This window comes from Neolamprologus multifasciatus, chromosome 15, assembly GCF_963576455.1.
Source record: "Neolamprologus multifasciatus chromosome 15, fNeoMul1.2, whole genome shotgun sequence".
NCBI lineage: Eukaryota > Metazoa > Chordata > Actinopteri > Cichliformes > Cichlidae > Neolamprologus > Neolamprologus multifasciatus.
In genome coordinates, this window is record NC_140453.1 from 31455964 (window position 1) to 31482692 (window position 26729).

Here is a 26729-nt window from a genome sequence, read left to right on the forward strand (position 1 = left end):
GAGCAACATAATAAACAACATCACGATGATCTATGGGAATATAACAGTAAATACTAAATATTAAACATTGTGCAGCACATAAGATCGACAGCGCACAGAGTGCTTTGAGGTAGGAGCCAAAAAGGGTGTAGTTTGTGTGTGTGAGCACCCGTGTGTACACCTGTGAGCATGAACGCGCTTGTAATGATCTGCTAGAGGGTGTGGGGGGCCACAGCCCCGTCCTCCAGGGCATGAAGTAGGTATGGAGGAGATCAAGACTCCAGACATCCAGAGGCCCTCAGAACACAAGAGACCAAGGAAGACCAACAGAGGGGCAGCCGTGCCACTGTCCCAGAAAGAGCTGAGGAGAGCCCCAGATGAGGGGTCACTCAGCAGCCGCGGAGCAGAAGCCAGGGGGGGTTGCAGTGACGTGCCCGTGGGCTCCCCGGCAGCCAGCTGTGCCAGAGTGACCGAGCCCCAGGCTCCAGGCCCCGACAAGCAGCCACCAAGGAGTGAGCCGGTGTGTACCCGGACGCCCATCCCCAGACACAAAGAACCACCAATGCACCGATGTCTGAGGGCGTCTGCCACTGGCAGGGGAAGTGGTGGGGGGAGAAAGGCCTCCATACCTTGGAGGGCCTGAGATGTCCCAAGAGAGGTGGCGTCTGATACCCAACCTGACATACAGACACAGACATACAGGCACACACAGATACAAACATCCATTCCCACCCTCATGCTCTCATATGCAATTAGTCAACACTCAACCAATGTGGAGACAGACATAGAGAGACGCTGTACACACAATCACACTCCCCAAGCGTACTCTATACCCCAGGTCTAGGTACCTTTGCCCCTGGAGGGGGAAACTGCACCCAGACCCAGGTAGTGTTACCCTTTTCCCTGGGGTAGGGAGAAGCACACTGTCCCGACTCCGCAGCAGCAGGGAGGCCCCACATTCCAGACCCCAATCGGACGGCCAACTCCTCCTCCCAGACCCCCCACTCCAACAGGCAACAGAGAACGGGGGGGTGTGAAGACTCCAAACCTCCCTTCGCCCACTCATATGTAGTGTTGATGCATGTGTGTTCTGAGGTGCATTTAAAACCCAGGAGGGCATGGAGCTACCTGCCAGAGAGCAGCAGGTAAGCGCATAGCCCCTCCCGATAGCCCTCAGTGTCTACGTGTATTTAAAATTGAGAGGTGGGCAACGACGCCAGGGGTGAGGTGTACACTCTGATGGTCTTTCGGATTCCGTGTAGCATGCCCACCCCCAAGGTCCTATATGTATGTGTTATGAGAGTGTGAGTAATGTGAATGTCTAAGTTGTGGGATAAAATTGAGGCAGAGGCAGCCAGAAGAGGACAGAGGGGGGGATGCCTCCCCTGTACCCTGGTGACACACCTTTACCCCAAGGCCCTGCATGTGTGGGTGATTGTGGTGGAGCGGGAAGAGGGAGGCAGCTGGAGATGGGGAGGGAAAGAAGGGAGGGGCAAGTGAACCCTCCCTGGGGCCAGCTCCCCCGCTGACCCCAGTAGGCACCCGCATACTCCGCAACCCACCAGGGAAAGGGGGCCCATGCCCATCCGGACCGGGGCCCAGTTCGGCAGCGCCACCCGGCCCCACAGAGCCCGGGACAGCCCACCCGACCCCACCAGAGAGAAAACTGCACCCACCCCATCATCCACTCATCTTCCAAACTACACAAGACAATAGACGCCCAGGCTGAGATCTTCCTCCACCTCTCCTGTATCTCCCCCTCCTGCAGAGTGAGTTCCTGAAGAGAGGAGACCTCCTGCAAGATGTAACAGCCTCCCCCACCTGTTGAAGAGCCCCCCAGGTAGCTCGATGCACTGGCGGCACCCTGCGCCAGGGCTGGGCCCCCAAACACCCACCCGCCCACAACCCCGGCAACACACCAACCAGGACCCAAGGCCCAGCCAGGGCCTCAGCCCAGAGACGGAGCACCCCCAGAACCCCACGCCGTCCCGGACCCACCCAGGCTACCAGATCAGTAACCCACGTCCGTCAGCACAGACCCTCCACTAGCCCTGTTGCACGCAGCCACGAGGAAACCGTCACCTAAGAGCCAACAGAGCCCTTAATAGGCCATGACCGCAACCTGGGGAATCCGACGCCCCCAAGCCTGTCCGTACCCCCACACCAATCACAACAGCAACCTTCTAATCATCTCCATTAACAGGAACTGTGGACTTGTGGTAAGGAAACGTCACATTATGGTTTTTTCTGAGCACTTTATGGACCTTAAACATCCGAGAGTAAAGATGAGATGTGTTTTGATGGACCTTGAACGTCTGTTAAAGTAATCAAAAGCCACCTCAAGCTCCTGAACAGCTGTAATGACAGCAGTAATGTCTCAAGTCTGGTGTGACATAAGAAAAAAAAAATTAAACTTTTCTGTAGAGGAAAACTCATTTCAGAGTGACTTCAATCTCACACTCGGATCTGAAGAAGCACTTATGTGCTGGGACTAACCTTAACCCGTGTCAGGGAACTCGGGCACCTTAGATGAGGCCTAACCTGACGGTAACACCTGCAGTTAGCTCAGTCCAAACATTACCACAGATTCTCTGAGAGTAAAGTGTTCAGATCAACAGAGAAGACAGTAAACTCACAATCTGGTTGGAATAAATTTATTTGATCTGTCTGTAAACAAGGTGATAAATCAATTTATGGCATTTCTTGGTTTTATGCATATGAAATCAAATGCATTAAAGAGACTGTATCCCAGATGTAAGAAGAAAAAAAAAAAAAGTGGTGAGGAAAGAAAATGAATAGACCGGCAAACAGGACTTGAATTTTTTTTTCCTTTTTTTTTTTTTTTTTTTTTTTTTTTTAAATGAGTACACATATCCCACAAGGCCTAAACAGTGGAGCTGAAGCTAGAAAAATAAAGAAAAAAAAGTGCCAATGAAATGACCCCTTCATGGACAGTGGGTAACAATCCGTTTTACAACAGCAACAGATCTCTCTACGTTATGGCACAGGATACACAGGTTCTGCAGTTAAAGTTTCGACAAAACAGCCATGAGCGTCTTTGTTCCAACTAATCCCATCTCCCATTAAGAGTCATTTCTACTGTTATTTTGTATTCCCCCCACTTGGACGTTGTTAGCAGTGCTGAGCGTGGACAGGCTGATTCCCCAGAGCTCAACTGACTAGAGAAAAGGCAATTTATTCCACAGTATTATAGTTGTCAACACAGCATGGGGCTGCTGAAATGCAGTTGTGCGTTTCTTCCAAGAGAAACACAAAACAAAACCTAATGATCATTTTCGTCATAAACTCCCACCCTTACCTCCACTGATACTTCACCTTTTTTTTTTTAAACTTTAGTATTACTGTCTGGTTAGTGTTTCCTTCATCAGAAAGAATAAAAAGCAGCCATCCTTCACATGATTTAGAGCGAGTGTACAAATACCCGACCTTCAACTATACTTGGTCCTATATAAAGAAAAAGAAATTCAAACTGGACACACTCCAGAAGGTTATATGCTGGGATGTCTACTGTCCAAAAAAAAAGAAAGAAAAAAGGCAGCCTTTAAAAAGAAAACAAAAAGAAATTAAAGAATATACATTACAGGAGCTGGCAAACAAAAGTATTAAGTGCCTGAGCCGTTGTTACTGTGGAATGTCCGTGGGTTTTCATTTTTTGTGTAATAGGGGAGGGCTGCTATGCCAGGAGGAGAGTCCCACACCACCACCACATTTGGAAGGACAGAGGTGATCACAAAAGTCCTCAGTTGGATCCCTTATTACAATCTACTGTGGGCTCGAGATGATCTACAGGGGAGTGGAGAGGGGCTGATCTCGCCAAGATCAAATAGCGATGCCCCAGAGGATCCTCGCATTTGTTTTGTTTTAAAAAACACAGACTAAGGGGTGATATCTGACAGGATGGGAGCCGGAGTGGCGAGTAGTGTTTGAAGACTGCCCAGTGAGGTTTAGTGTTTGCTTGATTTGAAAAGGAAGGGGAGGAGCAGGGAGGGAAGAAGTGAAAATTTGGCAAGAGGGACTTGTGAAGATTGGGGTGGATGGGTAGTGGTGGATCAGAGAGGGGAGCGACGGTGGTCCGAGATGCGCGCAGTCTCCCCACCAGGACGTGGAGGGGTGGGTGGGGGCAACGACAGAGGAAGACGTGACGAGCTTTAGTGCTCCAAAGGCATCGGCTGCTCGGGGAGGGAGTGTGTGTGATTAAGTGATGGGCACTAATGTGGACGAAAAATAATAATAAAAGAATAAGCTTCAAATTAAACACTAAAGCCTTAACTGTGAGTGTTCAGCGAGATTTTTTTTTTTTGCTGGTCTTTAAGTACAGATTTGTCATGACATCCTGTTAGCAACATGCTCATCTTTGCTATGGATCAACTGAAGAGTGCTTCGAGGGGTATTAAAGAGTACACAGAGCAAGTGCTTTGAGGGGGGGGGAGGGGGGATGAGTGGGTTGGGGTAATGACAAAAAAAAAAAAAAAAAAAAAAACCCACACAGCAAAGACAGATAACAAATGGGGAGAAGAGAAGGCAGAAAAACAAAAACTACAAACTAGGACTGGAAGTAGTGTGAAATGCAACAGGGTGGTAAGGGTGAGCTGCTAGGTAGCTGGGTACAGGCTGCTTTAGTATCCGGACTTCCTCAGGTACTCAGACATCTGAAATGCTTTCTTGTTGAGCTGCCCTCCATGGACACCTTCCTTCCCCATGACAATAACCAATGCTGGAGTACACAAAGGAAAAGAAACAAAATAAAATGAACAGGCATGTTGATTGCAGGGCTGGAAAAAGAATAACACTCAATGCCATCTCGGCCAAATATGGGGACAGAGCTCGAACCCTGTGCCGTTTAGAAATGCTCCTGGGGTTGTTTAAACGGGACCGTTCGGGGACGCGGGGGGAAACATGGGCTCAACATTAGATAGAACAGATTTTTTTTTGCTTTGTTTTTTCCCCAAAAATTTTATGCTTTTTTTTTTAAAATTTTCCTTTGTTTTGTTTTTTTTATTTGTTTTTTTTAACCCTACACTGCATAAGCTACATCAAAACTAAACTAAAACCCTGAATCCCTCAAGTATTTTGCCATCGAGTATGCCTTCTTATTCAATCCGCCTCCATGGACCCCTTCTTTGCCCATTACCAAGACCAAGACTGAAAGAAAAGAGACAGAGAAGGGACATTTAGAGAAGGTGCGGAGATCACACAATGAAAAGAAGAAGAGCACAGAGCTAAAGCGGCAAAGGCAGACGAGACGGCTACAAAAGGAAGACAATGGCACAGAAAGCAGAGCGGTGCCTTCAACTCTGAAGGCTGTGCAGAGCTCCAACATTCATTTTCTTATCGGTGCTGCTGGTGGCGACAGGTCACGTTACAGTTAGGAAGACAGTAAGTGCAACAGGAAAATAAACGTGAAGGATGCATGCAAAGCCTTGTCGTCAGATCTGTGATGCCCAGACAAGCAGAGGCACAGAGCTGGAGTTAGCACAGAGTCCACTGCAATAGCAAACTGCCACAAAGACTCAATGCATCGTTTGTTATTTTAGAAACTATTAAGAGGACACTGCTTTCCCAGCATGCTGTGGTTTAACAGGAGCTAAAAGCCAGATCACTACACTTTAAACTGCTAAACGTAGACCACAGAACTCTGAAACTAGTCCAAAGTCCCTTTACAGTGATGAACAAATTCAATGCAGAGAGGCTGAAGTTTATCTTTCAAACTTCTTTGGGAAACTTTCTGATGCACTGTGTGAAAAATCTAGTCAGTGTTTTAGCCACTGATGGGAGTCAGTCTTTGTTTACCAGGTCAAATGGCTGCAAGAGTAGCTTCTATGTCCATTTTAGTTACATGAGTAAAATATCCAAATAATACCTGCTGTTTGGCCAAGAGGGTGGGGCACACAAAGCCTAGCATTTCATGGCTGTTTCCTGCTCCTATCAGTCTGTTTAATGTGTCATTATGCACCATGACAGCAGCAAAGAACAAGAAAGTGAAGTTAGGAACTATTAACCATCACTAATGCAGCAGCATGCTTGGCATACCTCTCCTCAATACATGTGTTTAAAAAAAAACAAAAACCCTCATGTGCCTCAAGTACTAGGACAGAGTGGAAGCGAGTGGGAAAAACAGGTTGTGAATTTGAAGGAAAGGGAGGGGGGTGTTAAACCAGAAAGGAGGAAGATGCATGCATTCCAGAAAGGATTTCCCAGAAATCCTGATCCCAAAAGTGAGCCCAGAAGCTGCTGATGCAGTCTCTGTTAGCTAGAGTACCTTGTGGCATGAACTGGGCAGGACAGGACATCGGGGCCCACACAGGCAACATGAAAACTGACAACTCTCAGGCAAGTCCTTAAAGACTCAACTTCTGCTTACTGAAATATTATCAAGGTTGTGACCCATGACAAGAAATACATTTTAAAAAGCCTTTAAATTTAACCTACTGATGGTCACATTTAAGGCTGAAGCTTAAGAATTGATCTAGTTTATAACCATTTCCACAAAGAAATGATACCCTTTAATTGTTCCGATTTTTGGCAGCTGTAAGAAGTTCTGAATAAACTGGAGGCAAAATGATTAAATTCACATATCAAAAAAAAAAAAAAAAAAAAGGTAAACATACAGACACTTTACTAAACCATAACTGATTATGATTTTCTCATTTGTAAGCTGCTTAGTCTTAAAGTGTTAAAGGTAAACCATACCAATTAAACTGCAATACAACTATAGCGGGGAAATAAACTCACTCTTGGATAATAGTCATAACAATAATCTCTGAATATGAACTTCCTGAGCTCAACCTGAATATGCATTTCTACATGGAAGCAACTGCGGCCCGTTATCGACCGTCACTGAAAGTAATATCCAGACATTTTACACCCATCTGTCATATATTGAGGAAAGGTGTAGTCAACATCTACCCCACATCCATGCACAAGACAATAATATCGTTTTAAAAGCAAAAATAAACAGCTAAACTAAAAAATGGTCAAACTCAAAGCAGGTTACTGTGTAACTACTCAAGATTTATGCTGCTAACAGCAGTATACCTGATGCTTACCTTTGGCTGCTCTGCCTACAGAAACATTGTATGTGGGCTCTCCTCCTTGACTCTTTGTTCGGATGTCCATTGTCCAGTCGTTGTCAATTTGGAGGCTGTCTCTGATTACGGAGCACTTTTTATTGCCCAGGGTCAGCCCACTGGTGAAGAATCCCTCTCGGTCCTTTCCTACTAACACATCAATTTCTTCAGGCTAGGAGGAAGCAGAGATCAGGAGGTCAGGTACATCCTTGTTAAGATCAATGCAGAATATTGCTTATGTGGAGACACTTGAGGGTTTCTCCACAAACACAATTTAAACACATGTATTGCTCCATAATGTGGGTGCTGTGAAGCCTCAAGATTGAGCAAGTTAACTTAATTAGGTATACACACACACAGTGAAAGCCTGAGCAGACACCAGTGTTTCAAATTATTTGGCTGATGGCTGCATTGTCCAGTGTTAATCTGTCGTCTTCGATCAAATTTTGATGGCAGTTTTAAAAATTGGTGCAAGAAATCCAAGTTACTCATTTCCTGTGTTTCCCTGGCACAAGACGATCATCACATCAGCACCAGCCCAGATTTCACAACTGCTCCATCCTCAAGTTTAATTGCCCAGCCTCCTCTCAGCTCAGAATCTGCTGTCCCTCCACAACAAAAACATCATTGCTTAATATATAAATTGAGAAACATACTGAAATAATTTGGAATTTATTGTAGTAAAATAGTTCTAATGATAGATGCACAAATGTGTCCAACTCTAGTCTGTGAAATCCTTGTGCCCAGAGCTTGCATTCATGTTTAATCTGCAGCTTTTAAATTACAAGAGGGTAGAATTAGTATTTATTGCCACTACTGCACAACATTCAACTATGACTGAATTTATGCACATGATGTCCAGAGCTGGCTGGACTCTCGTGTGATGATTTCCCTTAATCTATATATAGTTAATGGGGGTTTCAACATCTAACAGGAAGTATATCCTAAACTAATCTGTACATCTTAAGAGTTTGTTCTGCACCAGGACCCATTTAAGGCACCAACATAAAAATGTGTTTTACAGAAGACCTCCAGGCCAAATTTCCCTTATCATGAAGTATTTGGTTCAACAGATTACTCTGCAAGAGGCCCAAAATATACCAATGGGATATTTTAATTAATATGGCTTACAATTCAGTCATTAAAAATGTATGAGGTCATAGTTTCCATCTTTGATAGATTGCCCTTTCCCCCCTCGACCCCAGTCAACAAATTTCAAACCACACTGTATTATTGATGTTTAAATAACATTTCTCTCTAAAAGAGATGCGTATTAAAAGATTAAGTCTTGTTGAAAGGTTTTTTTTTATTTATTTAAAGTGTGTAATGGTTTTTATTAGTCATCTTAGCACAGAGGGCAGTGTTTAGACTGACACAGAGACCATCCAGCCCGGGGCAGATGAAAGCACATGGTCTGTTTCAAAGAGTCTCCTTTATGCTACCGGTGGAGAAGTCCTGAAATCTCGACCATGCCGCAATGACGAAAACGTTAAGCTGCTAATATTTCACTTTTGGGGACAACTTATTTGTTTTCTTTGAAACTCAGTACAGTAAAAAATATATACATTTTCTTGCTCAAACTACTTTATTTGGAGCGAACTGCAGAACAAAAGGCGTTGCCCCTTGAGTCCAGAAGTGCAGAGTCATGGCACACAGTCAGGAAGGGAAAACGGCAAACTCAAAGCACGTCGTAAGATAACGATAGCATGGCGGCTACCTACAAGCCCAGGCCTGGGTTGCTAATTTGGTCACTTCAACCGGGAATGAAAAGCCGCCGTCCCCACATGAAAACTACTTCAGATCCCCTGAAAACCTCCTGTATTCATTAAAAGGGGGTTCCTTTTACCAAATGTAACCACCGGGCATGCTGGTTGACAGCCGTTAAAAGCAAGCTTCTTTTACACGCTAAAAGTCCATTAAGGAAACTGCTGTATTTCAAAAGGAAAAACGCTGCCGTTCCTTAGCTCCGAGTGGGCACTCCCAGTTAACCTCAGATAACGAAACCACAGTCCACGCCACATGAGCGGGGTTTTCATTTTATAATAGCCAGCTAGAACTGCTAAATCTTCGTTATATTCACGTTGGAACCGGAGGAGTCCCGAATAAAAACGTAGATGACTGGCAAAATAAATTTAACGGACAAAATGGAGGATGAAGGAAAACCCCGAATGTGTCTGTTAAACAAGTTAGCTTTACTTTCAGTCGACTGAGTTTTATTTGTTGTAAAATAGGAGCATCCGACGCATGTTGTCCATAACACGGGGTGGCATGCTAATGAGAAAAAAAACGAGATCCGAGCCCAGACGTCTCGGTTAGCTCCCATGGACAAAAATGAATAAGAAACTGGGAGCGTGTCCGCCATCTTGGAAAAATGATGGGCGGTAGCGGTGGAGAGATTCACAGAAGCCGAATAGGAAAATTGAAAAGGACCAACGGAACGCCAGCACGTAAGGAATGCGTGCGAGCGCCGCCAACCCTGCGCCGTTAGCGTTAGCTAGTAATGACCGAGGATGATGGTGGTGGGGAGGGAGATGACCGGCCCGATTTGAGCTAACCGTGTAGTTCGCTAATCACTGCTAACACTGACTTAGTCTGCATGGAAAAGCTTACGGTAGCCGAAACTACTAAGCAGTTTTTAAACATGCGAATGACTAATTCAGGATACAATAGTTTTATAGGACTGCCGTTTAATTTTCTTATATTACTGTAGCTTTTCCAATGCGGCTAGTTACTGTTAGCAGCCAAGTTAGCCGCTTTAGCTCGAGTTCGCGGCAACGATGATCTCTAGCTTGAGCTCTTCGGTGCTGCACAGTTATTTTAAAAGGGGAAATGGCTTAAGCGTTAAGTTAGTAGACGTACAATAAAAGCGGGAAAAGAAAGGTGGCAACTGCAGGCGACAGGTTGAAAAGCAACGGCGCACACATGCCAGTGGATCCTATGTGTGACCACCGGATACCATGTGTACCCACACTGCTTCGCTTATCCCCCATTCAACAAGGCCTGGCATGCAGACAAACATATAAGCGACATGCAAAAATGTGCATTATGCTCATACACAACTAGGAATACCGACGTACAGCACATACGTACCGTTATGTTGGCAAAGGTACCGCCGACAAAAGATGCCCAGACATATTTGGCGTCCGCATACCCAACAATGGCCGCGTCCTGGCAGCTGCCATCGGCCATCAGGTTGTCCACGTAGCTTTGCCAGGACATGTTTGTGAAATTAGTTTTAAGGTGAAAAAAGTAAGCTAAGTCACGATCGCCTCTTGAACGACGAAGAAACTGTGAGAAAGCTGTATTTATCGGTGGTTACACGGGCCTCCAGCAAGCAAAACCCCCCCGGCACCGTTACGTCCCGGCTTTCTTCTGGTCTAGGCAACGAAAAGGAGCCGCTGCAACCGGACAGGCGCTTGGGTGTAGTCCTGACTAAATCACTCCGCCCGAGTCGTTGTTCGTCTCTCCTCCCATTGTATAATATAGGAAGCGGCGGAGGAATATCATGGTTTATCGCGACAGCAATAAGGAACTCGGTATTTTTCTCAAGTGCATCAAAGATTTAGCCAATCTTCCAGATTTTTTAAGGCCTTAAACTTGATTAAAAAACAAGTTTACATTTGCAAAGGAGAATTTTAATGGTTTAAGGCTCATTTAAAGCTTAGACTATAGTAAGTTATTCCGTTGTAAAGTTTAAAAAGGCATTTTGTTTTTACACAGTTTATTTTTTTTCACTTTATATTGATAATTTAAGACACGCTGGCACCCATCTCTTTATTTAAACACTGGATTAGAGTTTTTTGTTATTATTAACTATTGCATTAAAAGTTTTATAGTTCTTGATTTAACATTCCAGTGATGGCTACGCAGTCCAGTTAAGCATCTGAGAAAATTCTTCCTGGACTCTGTTAACTACAATGGTCATTTGAGTTACTGTGTCATATACAGAATGACACCTGCTAGAAGAAGCACTCTCAAAAGATCACAGGTGAAAACAGAAAGAGGTAACTGAAAATGATTTCATTGTTTAAGCTCTCAGGATCATGAGAGAAAACCTGTTGTACCTGTTGGGTAGAGCATGTGTCAAACCTGTATCTTATACTCCCAAGAGAAAAATATGAACGTAATATAATGTGAGGCAGCCATCATTAGCACAGTCAAAGGGAAAAGCTTTTTTCCATATATGTGCCTAATGTTTACATGTTAAGCATGGTTTATGCTCGAGAATGCATTCCAGTGAATACGGAGCAATCACGTTTATTTACTTTTTTATGGGAGTTGCTCATAATTTTATTCTGCGTTACTTCTCTAGAAGTGCTCTTACAGTGTGGCAGTATGACAGTTGTCACAAAGTATGTAAATGTAGGATTTTTATGGTGGCAGGCCTAAACTGTCCTTTAACCTTTTTCAAAACTATTTCTTTGTTGCAATTTCACTGTTTATTCGGTGTTGCTTTGCAAGTTTAGCTCAAAGAAAAGAAAAGAAAAGCCTCACAGCATCTCACACAATAACTGCACCCACTGAAAACAAAGGGGGAAAAAAACATAAATAAATAATAAACATAAAACAAGCTCATTCTTTGGGAGGCGGTTGGAATAAAAGGAATAAACACAGCTGTGTTTTTTTAAGAGTTCAGAGTGCACATGTGCGCATCTGTCCAGCATGCTCCGATGACCACAAATATAGGGGTGATGAGGACGCTGAGCTTCTACAGGTGCAGCAGTTTGGTTAAGGACGCGCACCAGCCAGTCACACACCTACGGATGATGTCAGCCGTGCGTCAGATCTGTGACTACGAGGCTGCTGTGTTTTGTATTTCTATCTGTTTGTGTTTGCTCCATGGAAACCATTAATAATCAGGCCACTCTTGTGATCAGTGTGCTTAAATTAGAAGACTGCTCTGCTCCTCCTACTCTGGTGATATGTGTGTGATCTTCATTTAGGGAACCCTTCCCTGGGGTTTCGTCTTCTCTTCCAGCTCTACGCAAACTAGCTTAAAAGTATGTGCTCAGGCACCTTGGGTGGCCACCTCTATTTGGCAGGTGTACAAAAACAAACAGAGGTCAGCCAGCCTGTTCAGTGACAAAGAGTGAAAGGAGAAAGTGGCATTTGCTGCCCAGATTAATGTGACTCTCAGTGAAATGACATCTGTTAGGAAGCTGGCGTGCCAAAAACTTCCCAGAGGGATTCAAGTGAAATGCACCAGGAACTTGGAACCACTGCAGGATTTGGATATCAAATTCAAAGCTGGAGATAAATCGTTTAGACTCAAACTAATGTGAAAAAAGATTAAACAACTGTAGGTAAAATGGCTTTTCTTTACGTTGTGGGCATTTTTTAAGTGTGCCATATACACAGTTTCCTCATTCTGAGTCTTTTCAGCACATGACAGTCTTATCTCTTTCTAGAAACGTCTACTTAATCCTTGTTCTCTCCCTCTTCCTGCAGAAGAATGGGCACGAAGAAAGTTATTAATTGACCAAGGTACAGGACTTGAGCGGGGCAGAATGACTTGTCAGTCAGGCCACACCCATATCCTCATCTCCCATTGGATGCCGACAGTTTCCATGGCCACCTCTGTTTTGCACTTCTGCTTGGGCAAAATAGTACCACTCACAACCACACCACTCAGCTTACACATGAGTCATGGAGATACAGAAAAGAGCTTACTTGTTTGCCTTAGAAAAGGTTTGCTTTTTTGGACAAGAGCATTGTCATCATAGCTGGATATCACCGCCCACCTCAGCCACCCCACTCCTTTTCCTTTTTGCAGATGTATGCATTCCTTATTTTTCAAGCATGACAGAACTTAAAGTTCTCAAGGATCAGTGTTTGTAATGGTATGAAAGTTTTTTATATGCTCTGTTGAAGTGAATAAAAGCAGGATAAAGTTGCTGCAGTTTGTTTTTTGTCTCACTTTCTCACTGAGATGAATAGACTGGATTGGAGAGTTTCCTTGTAGTGTAGCGCACGCCCTGATTTCAACAAATGTGCTGTAGCATCCTGTTAAACTGGCTGTGTCGAGGCATTTTGAAAAAAGCAGGACATGTTCAGAGTACACGGAAGCAAACGCCTTGGCAGCGTTGATATGATTATATTTGCGCCAAATTGCACTGCACAGCCTTTTTGCATTTATTTATTTATTACCTGGACTTTGCACCACAAGGAAGTTCATGGTCAATAACCCCTGTCATGGACTGCAAATGCAGGTTGAGGAAGAAGCCTTTAAAGAAATACTTTTTTATATTTGTGAAGTATTTCTTGATAAACTAATGGGACAAGACAAAAAAAAAACCTTTTGGTTTAAAAAAAAAAAACAGGTCAAACATGTTCACTCCTGCTTTATAAAAAAAAGGCAATTATGCTTTCAGACAATGTAGGGTTTTATCACATGTTTTGCACACCTGTTCAACTGCCCCTTAATGCAAATATCTAATCGGCCAATCACAAGGCAGAACTCAGTGCATTTAGGCATGTAGACATGCAGCAGAAGACCACACCAGGTGCCGTTCCTGTCAGTCAAGAACTCTCCTGAATTAGACACCATACGATTGGAAAAACGTCACCTGGTCTGCTCCAACATTCAGATGGTACGGTCAGAATTTGGCGTAAAGGACATGAAAATGCAACTCTATCCTGCCTTTTATCAAGCGGCGTTGTGTCAGGGTGTTGAGATATGTTCTGGGCACACTGTGGGTCCTTAAGTACCAGCTGAGTATCTTTTCCACACCACAATCTACCTGAATATTCCTATCGTGTTCATCCCTTTATTAGTACAGTGCACTCATCTTCTGACGGATGAAGCACCATGTCACAAAGCTCAGATCATCTCAATGTGGTTTCTTGAACACAACAATGAGCTCACTGTACTCAAACAGCCTAAAGATATTGTAAAAGAAAAAAAATGCTGTTCTCTCTGTATTTTTATTGAAGAAAAATATCCATGAATTGCTCCACTGCATGTTTTCAAGGCAGCTCTATGGCACTGAAAGATAAATGATAACAAGGCTTTATAAGCAATGCTGAAGACAAAGTTAGAGAGGCAAGGCTAAGATAGTTTGGATATTTTTAGAGGAGGGATAGTAGATGTATTGTACAAATGGTGTTGACTATGGAGATACCAGGCAGGAAGTAAAGGTTAAGGCCTGAGAGAAGATTCATGGATGTAGTGAAGGAGAACATGCAGAGGGTTGGTGTGGCAGAGGAGGATACTAGAGATAGGGTGAGATGGAGGCAGACGATCTGCTGTGTCGCCCTTTAAAGGGAGCAGCCAAAAGAAGAAGAAATGTATGAACAGTGACTACCAGCATGTTTACGATGCAAAGAGCCGAGTTATTTTTAATGTAACATTATAAATACTAGAGCAGGAGGACATAGGGTTAGAAGTTACCAACCTTTAGTCCTGCACGGCAGAATCGGCAGGTAGCTCTGCTTTGTCTTGAGAAGCCTGAACTGCACTCATTTCAGGACTTTTTTTCGCCACAATTTAACAAAATTATTTATTCATGACCCCAGTTCAGTCTTTGTCTTGTGTAGCAGCAGGGAAAAAAGGACCTATTTTTGACTCATACATATGAAAGTAGTAGAGTCCATCTGTTAGTCGATACTCGGATACAGGAGGAACAGTGTGGTTTTCATCCTGGTTGTGGAACCCTGGACCAGCTCCTTATTCTCTTGAGGATACTTGAGGATGCATCAGAGTTTGCCCAACCAGTCTACATGTGTTTTGTGGACTTGGAGAAGGCATTCAAACGTGTCCCCCTGAGTATCCTATGGGAGGTGCTTCAAGTATGGGGTGTCTGGCCCGTTGATACAGGCCATTCGATCCTTATATAACTGTTGCAGGAGCTTGGTCTGCATAGCCGGCAATAAGTTGGACTTGTTTCCAGTTGTTGTGGACTCCACCAGGGTTGCTGTTTGTTACAGATTCTGTTCATAATTTTTATGGACAGAATTTCTAGGTATATCCAAGTGGCAGAAGGCTTCCACTTGGGTGGTCTTAGAATCGTAGATGATGTGGTTCTGTTGGCTTCATCGGGTGAAGGACTCCAACTTGCACTGGAATCGTTCGCAGTCAAGTGTGAAGCAGTGGTGATGAGAACCAGCACCTCCAAATCTGAGGTCATGGTCCTCAGCTGGAAAAAGGTGGAGTGCCCACTCCGGGTCAGGTGTAGGGATGGGTACCGGTTCTGACATAAACGGTAGTAACCAGACCGAAAAGCAGCGCACATTTCGGTGCTTTATTTCAGTGCTTTGTTTTTTCTGAGATGTCATACACTTTGAATTCTAGCCAATCATTTTACCTCTGCAAGCGTAGTAGGCGGGCTCGGGTACATATGTTCTTTTAGAGCAGAGCTACAGATTAAAAATGCCCAAGGCGAAGCGGTCAAAGTCTGGCTGTACTTCACAGCAAAAGATGCAAACTCAGCAGCCTGCAACAAGTGCTTTAAGCTGATACTGTGCAAAGGAGGTAACTCCTCGAATCTGATGAAGCATCTGGCAACGTATAGCATTTTATTAAAAGCCAAGAAATGCGCCGTATTTGATAGCTTGCTGCGAGACCTCACACCGAGCACATCTACTGCGGGTGTGGTGCCTGTTATCGGACCCGGAGTTAGCATCATCCCCCAAGAATCCGAAGAGGAGAGTCCTGGCCCCTAGCCCTGCCAGTGTAGCAGAAATGATGAGGATGATGATGCAGCAGCAGCCGTTCTTCTCTGCGTGAGTAGCTTAATGTTGTTCGTGTGTAATTTACGTTGAGTAGGCTAACCACGTTATTACATTAATGCATGTAAGGTGAACTAGCAAACACCATCATAGCTACATGCGGCTGTCTTCTTGTTTGATGGCAGATACTCCCTTCACCCTGGCCAAAAAGGCTAAAATGACCAAAGAAAAAGTGGAAAACAGTTAAACATGAGAGGTTTTTGGACAAAGTTTGTGTTTTTTCCATTGTTTAAGCACTGCTTCCAGCCAAGAGTGATACCATATATGCCCCATAGCTGCAGAAAAGGCTAACATTGTTATCTTTTTACAAAAAAACAGCTGAACATGAGAGGTTTTTGGACCAATCTTGTGTTCTCCATTCTTTAAGCACCGGTTCGAGCACCGTTTAAGCACCGCCACCGTTTCAAAAGTACCGGTTTGGTACTGGTATCGGATAAAACCTAAACGATACCCATCCCTAGTCAGGAACGAGTTCCTTCCCGAAGTGGAGGAGTTTAAGTATCTCAGGGTCTTGTTCACGAGTGACAGGGACAAACAGTTTGGTGTTGTGGCTGCAGTGATGTAGATGTTGTACCGGTCTGTCATGGTGAAGAGAGAGCTAAATGTAAAAGCGAAGCTCTCGATTTACTGATCGATCTACGTACCCTCACTTATGGTCACGAGCTGTGGGTAGCAACCGAAAAAACGAGATTGTGGATACAAGTGGTGGAAATTAGATTTGTTTTGAAGCGTGGCTGGCCTCTCCCTTAGAGGTAGGCTGAGGCGTTTGGGCATGCGGGAGAGGCTCAGTGTAACGCCGCTGCTCCTACATATTGAAAGGAGCCTGTTGAGCTAGTTCGGGCATCTGACAAGGATGGATCCTGGGCGTCTCTTAGATGACCTGTTCTGAGCATGTCCCACTGGGAGGAGGCCCCAGGGCAGACCCAGGACAGGACTTGCTGGAGAGATTATATCTCTCAGCTGGCCTTGGAATGCTTTGGTGTTCCCCCAGAGGAAGCTGGAGGAGGTGGCGAGGAGAAGGAGATCTGGGCTTCTCTGCTTAAGCTGCTCCCCCCGCGACCTGGCCCGGATAAGCAGAAGATGGATGGATGGGACATGAAATTTCTCAAAGGTTAAGATTAGTGCTGTGAGCGTTAATCTTGTTAAAATGACGTTAACGCCATAACTGCATTAACGCGGCAAATCTCCGATAGCGATAGGATCGCCCTGTGCATGGAGCTGCACGGCGTCAACGCGTTAACTCACTAATGGAGATTAGCTAACGCGGTTATGGCGTTAATGTCATTTCAACGAGATTAACGCTGATAGCACTAGTTAAGATGTTTCAGAGTCACTGAATAAATCAGTGTTTTGGACAAAATAATTTCCCAAACTTGGATTTTTGTGCGCAATTCACACATTTTTAAAAATACAGTGTGTTTGTCATTGGGTTGTTAAGCTGTAAAGAGTTATGCTGAGGTGATTTAATGCTAAAGCGTTCATGAAACAAACCCCAACCTAACAGACATGGTTTAAAAAAGAAACTGAGCTTCTTTGTTTGTTTTTAACTTGAATTCCTTCCTGGGGCAGCTTGGGTGCAGTGCATTAAATATTGAGCAGCAGCAGGTAGAGAAGATGGAGTGCTGGAGCAGCTCCTTTCCTAGAAAATGTCTCCGCTCTGCTCACCAGGTCCCGGCTGTCACAGACAATAGAAAATCAATAGCAGCCAAGACTGAGGAGGCGATGGATACTCACCAGTGGATGCACACATGCTCTCCATTTGAGAAAGCCCATGGACAGCTCTGACAGATGAGCCATCAGAAGCATTTTCATTGGTTCTTTAATAGATGCATGTGATGAATTTCCCTTCAAGAAATGTTTTAAATATAAAGTATTTTTATCCAACGAGGTCGGGGCAGAGCTGGAGAATTAAAGTTTAAACATATTTATTGGTTAATTGAAATACAAAATTTCATGGCTACAGTAACATCTCCACACAGGTACCCACCCAGCTTGAGTGGACGTACACTGATCGTGACAGTAGGTGTGGACGGCACGCACACATGCAAATGGATTCTCAGCGCACAAACGTTTTCTCATGTGAAGACACTTGTAAAATGTGGGCATGCAAATACGCGTGATCCGTAGTCCACGACACACGCGATAGTTACCTTGTGTAAACCCACCCCCAGGGCGATGATGTGGCCAGAAGGACTGGCCTGCAGAGGTTAGAGGAAAAGAAAAACCCGGAGAAAGTAGAGATGAACTTTCTTCTTTAATTTCCTATTTGTTCTTAGGAATGACGATAAAGATTCGATAGACTCTTCTTCATGTTCCAGCACCCATATTTTGGTCTTCTTGAAATAAAAAGGTAATAAAAAGACAAAGGAATGAATCTGATTTTATTTGTATTTATAATCCATCATTTTTGAGTGAAGCAGCCTTTCAGCAGCACGCTACTGTAAATGCAGCTCTGCATTCACTGGTGCTTCTGTGGTACGGACTGGATATAAAGCGCCAGTGTTCTGCTCAGATGAATAGTCATGATTCATAGTGAAGGATGAAGAGAATCTGAATCTCATTGTGGAGGGTTATTTTCATCCTCTGATCATTTTTTGTTCTGCGTTAGCTTCTTATGACGATTGTAGCTCCTTGTTCATTTTAGTATTGTTTTGAAGACACCTTCAGTCGTAGGCAGGTCGCACAGAGTGAAGCGCACTCATGAGCGGTCAGATAGATAAACGTGCCCGTGGCAGGTTTATGTGAAAATAAACTGATGTTATAGAAACTGAATTTTCGAAAGTGTAACATAAGTAAGAAATATCATTTCACATATCGCGACTTAGACATGCTGTGGGTCTTGGGATGTACAAAGGCGTGCATGATGCTCCTCGCTCTGTTTCCTTCAAGTCACACCTCTTGGCTCTTTCTGCCCTGCACTATGAAAAAGTCACCTGTTCCTTATCCAAACTTTGTGGCCGTCTCTTTGAATTTTCTCTCTGAGATTCTGTAGGTGGTGCTGTTATCTCTCTGTTTACCTTCCTACTTGCTCAGATTGAAAATAGTGAGATTCTTGAGGGTTTTATTCACCAGTGGCACACTAGTGTTGTTGAAGAAAGAATAGATCTTAAAGTGAGGTAACTGTGAAACATTATGACTTCGTGGGGGAAACACACAGATATCATTACCCACAGCTGAGTGCGCTGCACATCGAAACATGCTACTGCCATTGTAAAAGAGGAATGGGAAAGGAAATGATCTTCAAAGCCAATAAATGTGCAGTTTTTACGGCATCTTTGAAACAATCACAAAGACATATGTTTCTTTTAGTCAAAAAACAAGCCGGTTTAAATTGGAGCTGTTATAATGTCTTTATTTTCTGTCAGGTGAACACTGTTACGGTGGTGGATTTTGAATAATGAGCTCAGTCTGTGTGCAGGTGGGATGTAGTGTGGTTGTAAGGCCATGTGGTCAGCTCAGGCACAACATCCATGTGTAAGGAGCAGATAATTAGAAGAAACTTGGCTTCGTAAAAACCCAGTTTAAGGCAAATAAGCATCATCCTGAGATGAGCAGAAGAGGTCTATTTTGAAGTTGGGGGCTCATTGACTGTCATTGTGTTGATGGTGGAGAAGAAGCAGGTTCAAAACACTGCGAAACTCAAGTTGAGCTCAAAAAACTCCAGTTGATGCACTTCAGAGCAGCTCCTGAGTGGCTTTTTTTAGAAGACAGAAACCACAAGGTGAAATCCTAGAGAGCAAAACTGAGTCGCCACTTGTGGATGTTTTGTTTGCATTATTTTCATGCTCATTTGACTAACACAGCAGTAAACATTTATGCACAAATGCCTTCGGTCAGGTGGACACCCTCCTGAAAGTGTCCATTTATGACAGCTCGGCTCCTGGTGAGCTGCTGGACCCTAACCCTAAGCTCTGAGGACACATTTGCAACACCTGGTTAACGCTTTGAAAACCCCACGCACTGTCGTATATGAATACAGTTACACATATCTGCACGGTACCCACCCGCAAACCACTACCCACCCACTCACCCACACAACGCACAGCCACAATGCAAGTCTTCTTAAAAGAGCAGCTGTCATTTGCAAGTCAAAACAATAGTAAATGGGGTGCGCCACTGCAGCATATATCGCTTTGTGTGTATGTCTGTGCGTGTGAGGGAGTTTATTTGACACCAGTGATCTTTGATTTTACTCTGCTGGATCTTTTAATTGCTTTTTAATTTATGGAGCCATAATGTTGCACACTCGGGCCAAGTAATAGGATTTAACAAGACCTCCATTTCCCTTTATCATCTGTGGGTTGACCGCTATATGTGTGAGCAGCATTCTTCTTCGTTTTTTTAATTTAATTTTTCTTAATCCATTTAGGTATTCTTCTCTTTTTAAATCTGATTTATCTCTTGTTTTATTGGTGTATTTTTTATTTTATTATAATCTCTTAATAGCTTTTTTAAACCATCCCAGTTTATATATGAATAGATATTTAAATACACACAGAGAAAGCAAGAGAGTGCTTTTACTGCTCAACGATGACACCTTGTGGTTGTAAGTGTTTATTGCAGCAGCTCAGGGGCGTCATGGCGGCAGTCTGACACAGATGGCGCTGGAGAGCTGCTGGATGAGGGGGAATAAAAGACTTGGCATTGTCGCCGCGAGAGGTCCTCGGGCAAGAGAGAAGACGAGTCCGAACAGTGAAGTTCATGTAGAATTACATCATGGCGCTCTTCCAAATCGATGAAAGCTGGCAAGTAAGTACGGTGGGAAAAGTTGTTGAATAAGTTAAGTCAAAACTCTGTTGCTGTCCTCAGGTTTGTTTCGAGTATTAACAGATGACACAGACACACACATGCTGGCACTCGCCTGTGATTTACCCATATACCACCTTCTCATCTAAAGGCACAGGAACAGACTTCAACTGCTCAGGTCCTCCAGCTTCACCGCAGGTTTTCTGCAGGCTGTCTCTGTAATGAGAGCTTTCTCTGCTGTGTCACATTCAAATTTCAAAATGATTCATCTTTTGAAAATTTTGCAGGCATTTACCTGCCGTGAAGACCGCCCTCGCTTTAATATGGCAACAAATAAATAAAATAATAGGCGTAGCTGCTGTAGGGGAAACACATTAGTTTCTGCAGGATTATTGATCTGGTGTCAGTGTTAGCAAACAGCAAGAAGTCACACTTTTGTTTAAGCTGTTTTATCCGATTATTTAATGTTCTTTGTCTATTTTTTTTATTTAAAGATAAAGATACATAAAAATGAAACATTGGTGCAGTTTTGTCCTTCCAGGCAGCAGCTTTGTGCTGTTTCTTGTGCTCTTCACACATCAAGACATTTTCCTTTGAGAGTTTTTAGAAACACTGGAGCCAACTTCTGTAATTAGGAGCAAGAAGATTCACGACTAAAGATGTCTGTGAAGATTCTCAGTCATCCAGGTCATCGTAGTCTAAGGAGCTTGGAAAGAAAAGCATCTGGACTTCTTTAAGTTTCTTCAAGACTTTTCACCCAATGACTGTATAAAAGATTTTTTCTGCTGTTTTCTACAGTCATTGGTTTCACCTCTCATCCAAGAAGCTTCTTCAGTTCTAAGAGCAATTGGTGGAGAGTCCCAGATTCACGACTCAAGGTTTTATCATTCCAGCACATGTATTCACAGTGAAATCAAATGACCTGCACTCAGGAAAGTTAACACCAACAATCTAATTTTTAATCAGACAATCTTAAAACATCTGTAACAAAATGAATGCTGTTAATGCTCCAAAGGTAGTCGAACGTTAAAGGTCCGCTATGCCCCAGTAGCACACTCTGGTGCAGCTGACGTAGCTGATTCATTAAGTAGGCTTCGACACAATCACATTCTGATAGAAAATGTACATAGAAATTGCTTTTGCGATGCTCCTGCACAGCAGGGTGCACACTCATTCAAGGAAACATGTCATTCAATCTGGAAACCGCAGCAGATTTTCAGATTAAATGTGCCCCAGTTCTTGGTAGCACAGTATTGAACTGAGACCCTCTTTGCCTCCTACATGCTAACATCCTCAGCTTTTAAAAGCCAGATTCACAAAACCAACCAACGTCACCCCCTTTGTTAAACAGCACAGCATCAGAACCTGCGTGGGCCTGACCATATTCATTTTGTTTATCCAGTGCTAGCTGGATAGATCGCTGGAGATTGGGACACCCACGCGCACCTCTCACCTCAACCTAAACCCTCCTGATGGTCCTGGTGGCCCTCACTGTAATCCAGATCACGTCTGGCAATTAAGAAAATAGGTTGTTCAGGACTTGGAACACAATGAGGAGATTAAGAGATGGAAGTACACCTGCTGGAAAAACAGTAGGGGAACATTATGGCCTGTCAGGCCAAAGGTCGCAAGACAGTGAGTCCTGTAAGGCTGGTGGGAGGAAGAGAGTAGGAAGGATAACACAATGAATGCTTGCAGATGTGCTGTTTGAAGAGTGAGAGGTTAAGTAGGCTGTCAGTAATCGTTTAGTGTAATGCAATAAATTGTCATGCAGATTTTTGACTTGGGCAACTTTATCAAAATTACCCAATTTTTCTTTAACGCTGCAGCGTAGCAATAGTCAACACCGCCCAGAAAGTACGTCTTATTTTGAAATGTATCCTATGAACTCGATGTCTGACGTACGGTTAGCTCCATAATTTGTTGGACTTTTTCTTTTTTGCCTCCGTACAGCACAACAGTCACGTGTGACCAAAGTGCAGGCTTTTAGCTTTAATTGAAGTGTTTTTTTCTTTTTCTTTTTTTGTTGTTGTTTTTTCAAAGGTTCACAGAAGCTCTTTAGTAATTACAGCAATTTTGGAGTCTGGACAAACTAACCTCATTTTAAATATTCTATCAGCAGTCATGTCATCGAGAAACACCAGTAACCCCGTTCCCCCGGCAGCCACACGTGCCCACACCGTAACACTGCCGCCTCCATCTTCGACAGTAATGCGGTATGCTTCAGACGACGCTGGCTTCCTGTTTGCACATTGTTGTAAATCCTCTGATTTTAGACCTTGACAGCGAATCACCTGCCTCCTCGAGAGCATTCCTGGCCTGGTTAGATATCGTAAAGTTGTTTTTCTTGTCTTATTATAGACTTAAGTTGCTTTCTGTAGTCTTTCAGGCCTGATGGACCAGACAGCTGATTAGGCAACTCTTAAAGTTTCTGCTATCTCTCTGAGAAGTTTGTGTTTGTTTTTCTGCTCAGTGATGGCCTCCGTCACTTGAACTGACTTCTCTTGGGGCCTCATATTTGAAATTAAAGTGAAAAGCTATAAAACACAAATTCAAAACTTTGTCACTTTCTTTTGAAGTACCAAGGGAACAGGCCTCACCAGTCATCAGTCAGTTGTCCAATTAATTAGGAGTTATTAGCACTGATCAGGGCTATAAAAGCTGTCCCTGCGTCTGTTTGTCTGAGACCTCACCCTCCCAAATCTCCTGGCTATCAGATACTCATCACTGCTTATCAATGCCGATAATCACATTAAAATAGGCCGATTTTATTAACCTATAAAAGTCTTGGGCACAGCAGAGATAGGTGTCAGCATGCTTGCCCTCATAAACATGAAGCAATCGTTTTGCAATAGAAAATCAGAGGTTTATAAATATGCTTGGTATAAACTGAATGTATACTAATCTAGTAAATTTTATTTTGACCAGATTCTATGAAATTTAATGTTTTAAAATGTAGCTAAATAACACGGATGTAATGAAATTATTTAGAGTTGGTCATTCTGGCGTAAATATTTTCCTCAGTGTAGATCGAGGGTGTCCAACTCCTGGTCTCAAGGGTCGGTGTCCTGCAGGTTTTAGCTCTCACCCTTGATCAACACACCTGAATCAAACATTAGTTCATTACCAGCCTCTGGAGAACCTCGGTCTGCAGCCTTAAAGTACGCAGCATTAACGGTCCACAAGGGCCGCGTACTTAAAGACCGCTAAGGCCGGAAGTGCCAGGCTTGTGAAATGGGACGGTCTAGCCTCCGTGGCGCTGCCCAGGTTGCCTAGCAACCATGATACCAACAGCTGGAAACGTTTCATACAGCTTTGTTTGACAGAAATGAAGGAGAAAATCTTTTGTTCATTTGTTTGTTTGTTTCTACATGAGCTTTGATCATTCTCTGTAAGATTAAGCTCAGCTATTGAACGGCGTATATTTTAAAGTAAAGGCTTTAAAACCAAATTAGTACAAACGTCACTAATGTCACATGACTTTGCCGACATGTGGCCAACAGTAATGTTTTAATGTTCTTCGTTATTAAACATTTGCACATAAATAAGTGACATAATATTCAGTACTTACTTAAAGTTTACTCTTCGGGTGCCCCTCATCCTGTCTTTTTTTCGGCAAAATTATCCACACCCACCGCCGCGCTATGCATTGTGGGATATGTTGGGCCACAAAGTCTACGCCGCTACGACCTTAAAATTCAGGGAAATTAAGGACGCATTTGAGGGCCGCATTTCGAGCAGCCTTTGAATTGGGACAGCCTTTGTCGCGTCGCTGTGACGTAATCGGCCTTAAAACGCGGCCTTTAAGGCTGCAGACCCTGAATTGGGATACAGCCCTCAAGACATGTTGAGGAGGTCGTTTAGCCATTTAAATCAGCTGTGTTGGATCAAGGACACATCTCAAACCTGCAGAACACCGGCCCTGGAGGCCTGGAGTTCCCCACCCCTGGTGTAGATGAAGACTCAGAGCATGCAACGATGCAAGCTGCAGCCCTGAGAAGTTCTTCTGCATCAATGATTAATACTTCATAGATTTTAGCTTTAACGACTGCAGATGGAGGCGGCTGGATGTTTTAAACATCGCTTCTTTTGATTTTACTTGAAATAACCCACATCTCATCATGCTGACATGCACGGGGGCCATATGTAGCTTGAAATAAAAGGCTGGGATCAAAGAACAAGTTTGACTTTTCACCTCTAACACAACCACAAATGTAACTACAAAAATCTATAAACATGAAATATTGCGCTTGTTTTAAAAAAAACAAAAACTACATTTTGATATTTGTGTGCTAGTTATGTGTGTGCTGGAGACAAAGACGCTTGCAATCCTCCGACTATGTAGGAGGTTTGTTTAGGAATAAAGACTCTGTTTCATCAGATAAATCATTTTCTGGGAACGAGATGTTTTTGTCAAAATGATTCAGCTGAACGATCGAGATAAACATCTGAAGGTAGAGCAGAATATAATAACTGCAAATTTTCCACCAAAGACAGTTCTCCTTTCCCTCACAAATGCCTGTTTATGCTTGCTCTGCTTAGGCAACATGCGCCCCTGCATTACATCATACAGTAGCTTCGACGAAATTACCCAAAATCCCCAAAAAAGGGGAAACTGTTCGAGGGGATTGGAGATTTGCTCTGTTATTGTTTTGCTGCAGTTCTAAACTTTCCACATAAGCATGAAAAACATACAAGGTCGGCTCTAAGTGGGCGTGCACGCTATTGTTTGCATGCTCAGCAACCTGTAGCTGGATTCATGAATCATCGAGTTTCTCTCTGTCAGACACTTGAGAGATAGTCCTTTAGGCCTAGTGGTTGGATAAAAGAGATTTCTACTGTTTTATTTGGTCGCTGCTGCATTTTCTTTTTGCACAATGAAGCCATGAAGCCGTCTCGTTCAGGATTAGAGCTCAAAAATCTGCCCTCCCAAGGAATGTTCTCTCACTTTATTACAGCGTTATTCGACGTGTTGCAAGGGTTTTAAACCTCCAAGACCTTTAACTGTGTGCTTGTAATTATTGGTGGCTTGGTATTTTCATAATTAGGCAAATTAAGCACTTCCGTCTTGAACTGTTATTAGAAAATTACCGGAACATATGCATTTCTATTTCAAGCAAAGACACATTCAGGCTTTAAATAGCACGTCACTACTCTGACTGAGCACTCAAAGTACTTTCTTTTAATCACAAGCTTCATTCAACCCATCACACATGAATTCATACATTGCTTTATAATGGGAGTATGGTTGGAAAACTCCTTACATATTATATGCATGTCTGCGCTCTTATTGTTTATGTCTTGTGCAGGAGCGGGAGTTTGCAACACAGTGTAGGAGTAAAACACCCCCAAAAAGGCTTGTCCTTTGTCTCTAGTGCAACGCTGAGTAGCACTTGTATGAGATTTTAGACCAGTGTGCAAAAGATCACGCTGCACCATCATCACCAGTTGGGGCGGCTGTAGCTCAGGAGGTAAAGTGGGCTCCTCCAGTCTGCATGGGGAAATATCCTTGGGTAAAATACTAAATACCAGGTAGCTCTTGGTGCATTCATTTGTGTGTGTGTGTGCTCAAATACAGTAGAAAAGCATTATAACAATAATAAAAAAAGAGAGAGTTGCTGCTATGGCTCATAGAAACCATGCTTGCTCTGCATCTTTCCTGCACTGTAATTTTGTGGTTTTTCTGGAGAAATTAAGGTGGTGCAACAAAGAGGTGAGTCAAAGCACATATGACTGGTGCTCCCAGCAGCGACTGCCAATTAATTTTACTGTAGTTTCTGTTAGTTTCAATAAATGAAAAAAATACAGACATCACTGTAACTCTCAGCACAACTAGAAATCAGTTCCCTGAAGTTGTGATTTGACTCCCAGATCCAACATTAAATTACATGTTCTAAGATGACATTGAAGCTGTTGGATCAGTCTTAGTCCTCCAGCTATAATTAGATTTTGATAAATTGCATTACATGTATCATTATAATGTATGTGCACTCATCTAAGTAATACTGACAAACTGCTCTGTTGCTCTGTAACGATATGAAGCCCTCTTCTCGGGGAAGAAGAGGGCCTTCTCACTTTTTCTTTGTCCCAGCTTTAAATTCTGAAGGGATTGCACTGAAGATGATGAATGCAGTTGCGTAGGGACTCAACGCCTCTGATTCAGAGTTTGAAGGGAAAATCTTGTCCAAA

The 26729-nt window shown here is 43.4% G+C and overlaps 1 protein-coding gene and 1 long non-coding RNA gene across 3 annotated transcripts; one reads left to right on the plus strand and one right to left on the minus strand.

Annotated features, from left to right (window-relative positions):
• Window positions 1-2617: 2617 nt before the first annotated feature.
• Window positions 2618-10454, minus strand: pfn2b (profilin 2b). 2 transcript variants are annotated; one of them, XM_085134096.1, is made up of 3 exons: window positions 10158-10445; window positions 7047-7239; window positions 2618-4714 (listed from the first exon to the last, which is right to left on the minus strand). In XM_085134096.1, exons 1-3 carry the CDS (start codon window positions 10284-10286, stop codon window positions 4617-4619), a joined length of 420 nt encoding a protein of 139 aa, XP_084990222.1. In that variant the 5' UTR covers window positions 10287-10445; the 3' UTR covers window positions 2618-4616. The 2 variants fall into 2 exon arrangements, with proteins under 2 accessions (XP_084990222.1, XP_084990223.1); XM_085134097.1 differs by lacking the exon at window positions 2618-4714 and adding an exon at window positions 4985-5142 and having other exon boundaries at window positions 10158-10454.
• Window positions 10455-10493: 39 nt separating this feature from the next.
• On the plus strand, window positions 10494-15933 carry LOC146502448 (uncharacterized). The gene is made up of 2 exons (XR_014869591.1): window positions 10494-14204; window positions 14331-15933. It is a non-coding gene; the product is annotated as an uncharacterized LOC146502448 (long non-coding RNA).
• The last annotated feature ends 10796 nt before the right edge of the window (window positions 15934-26729 follow it).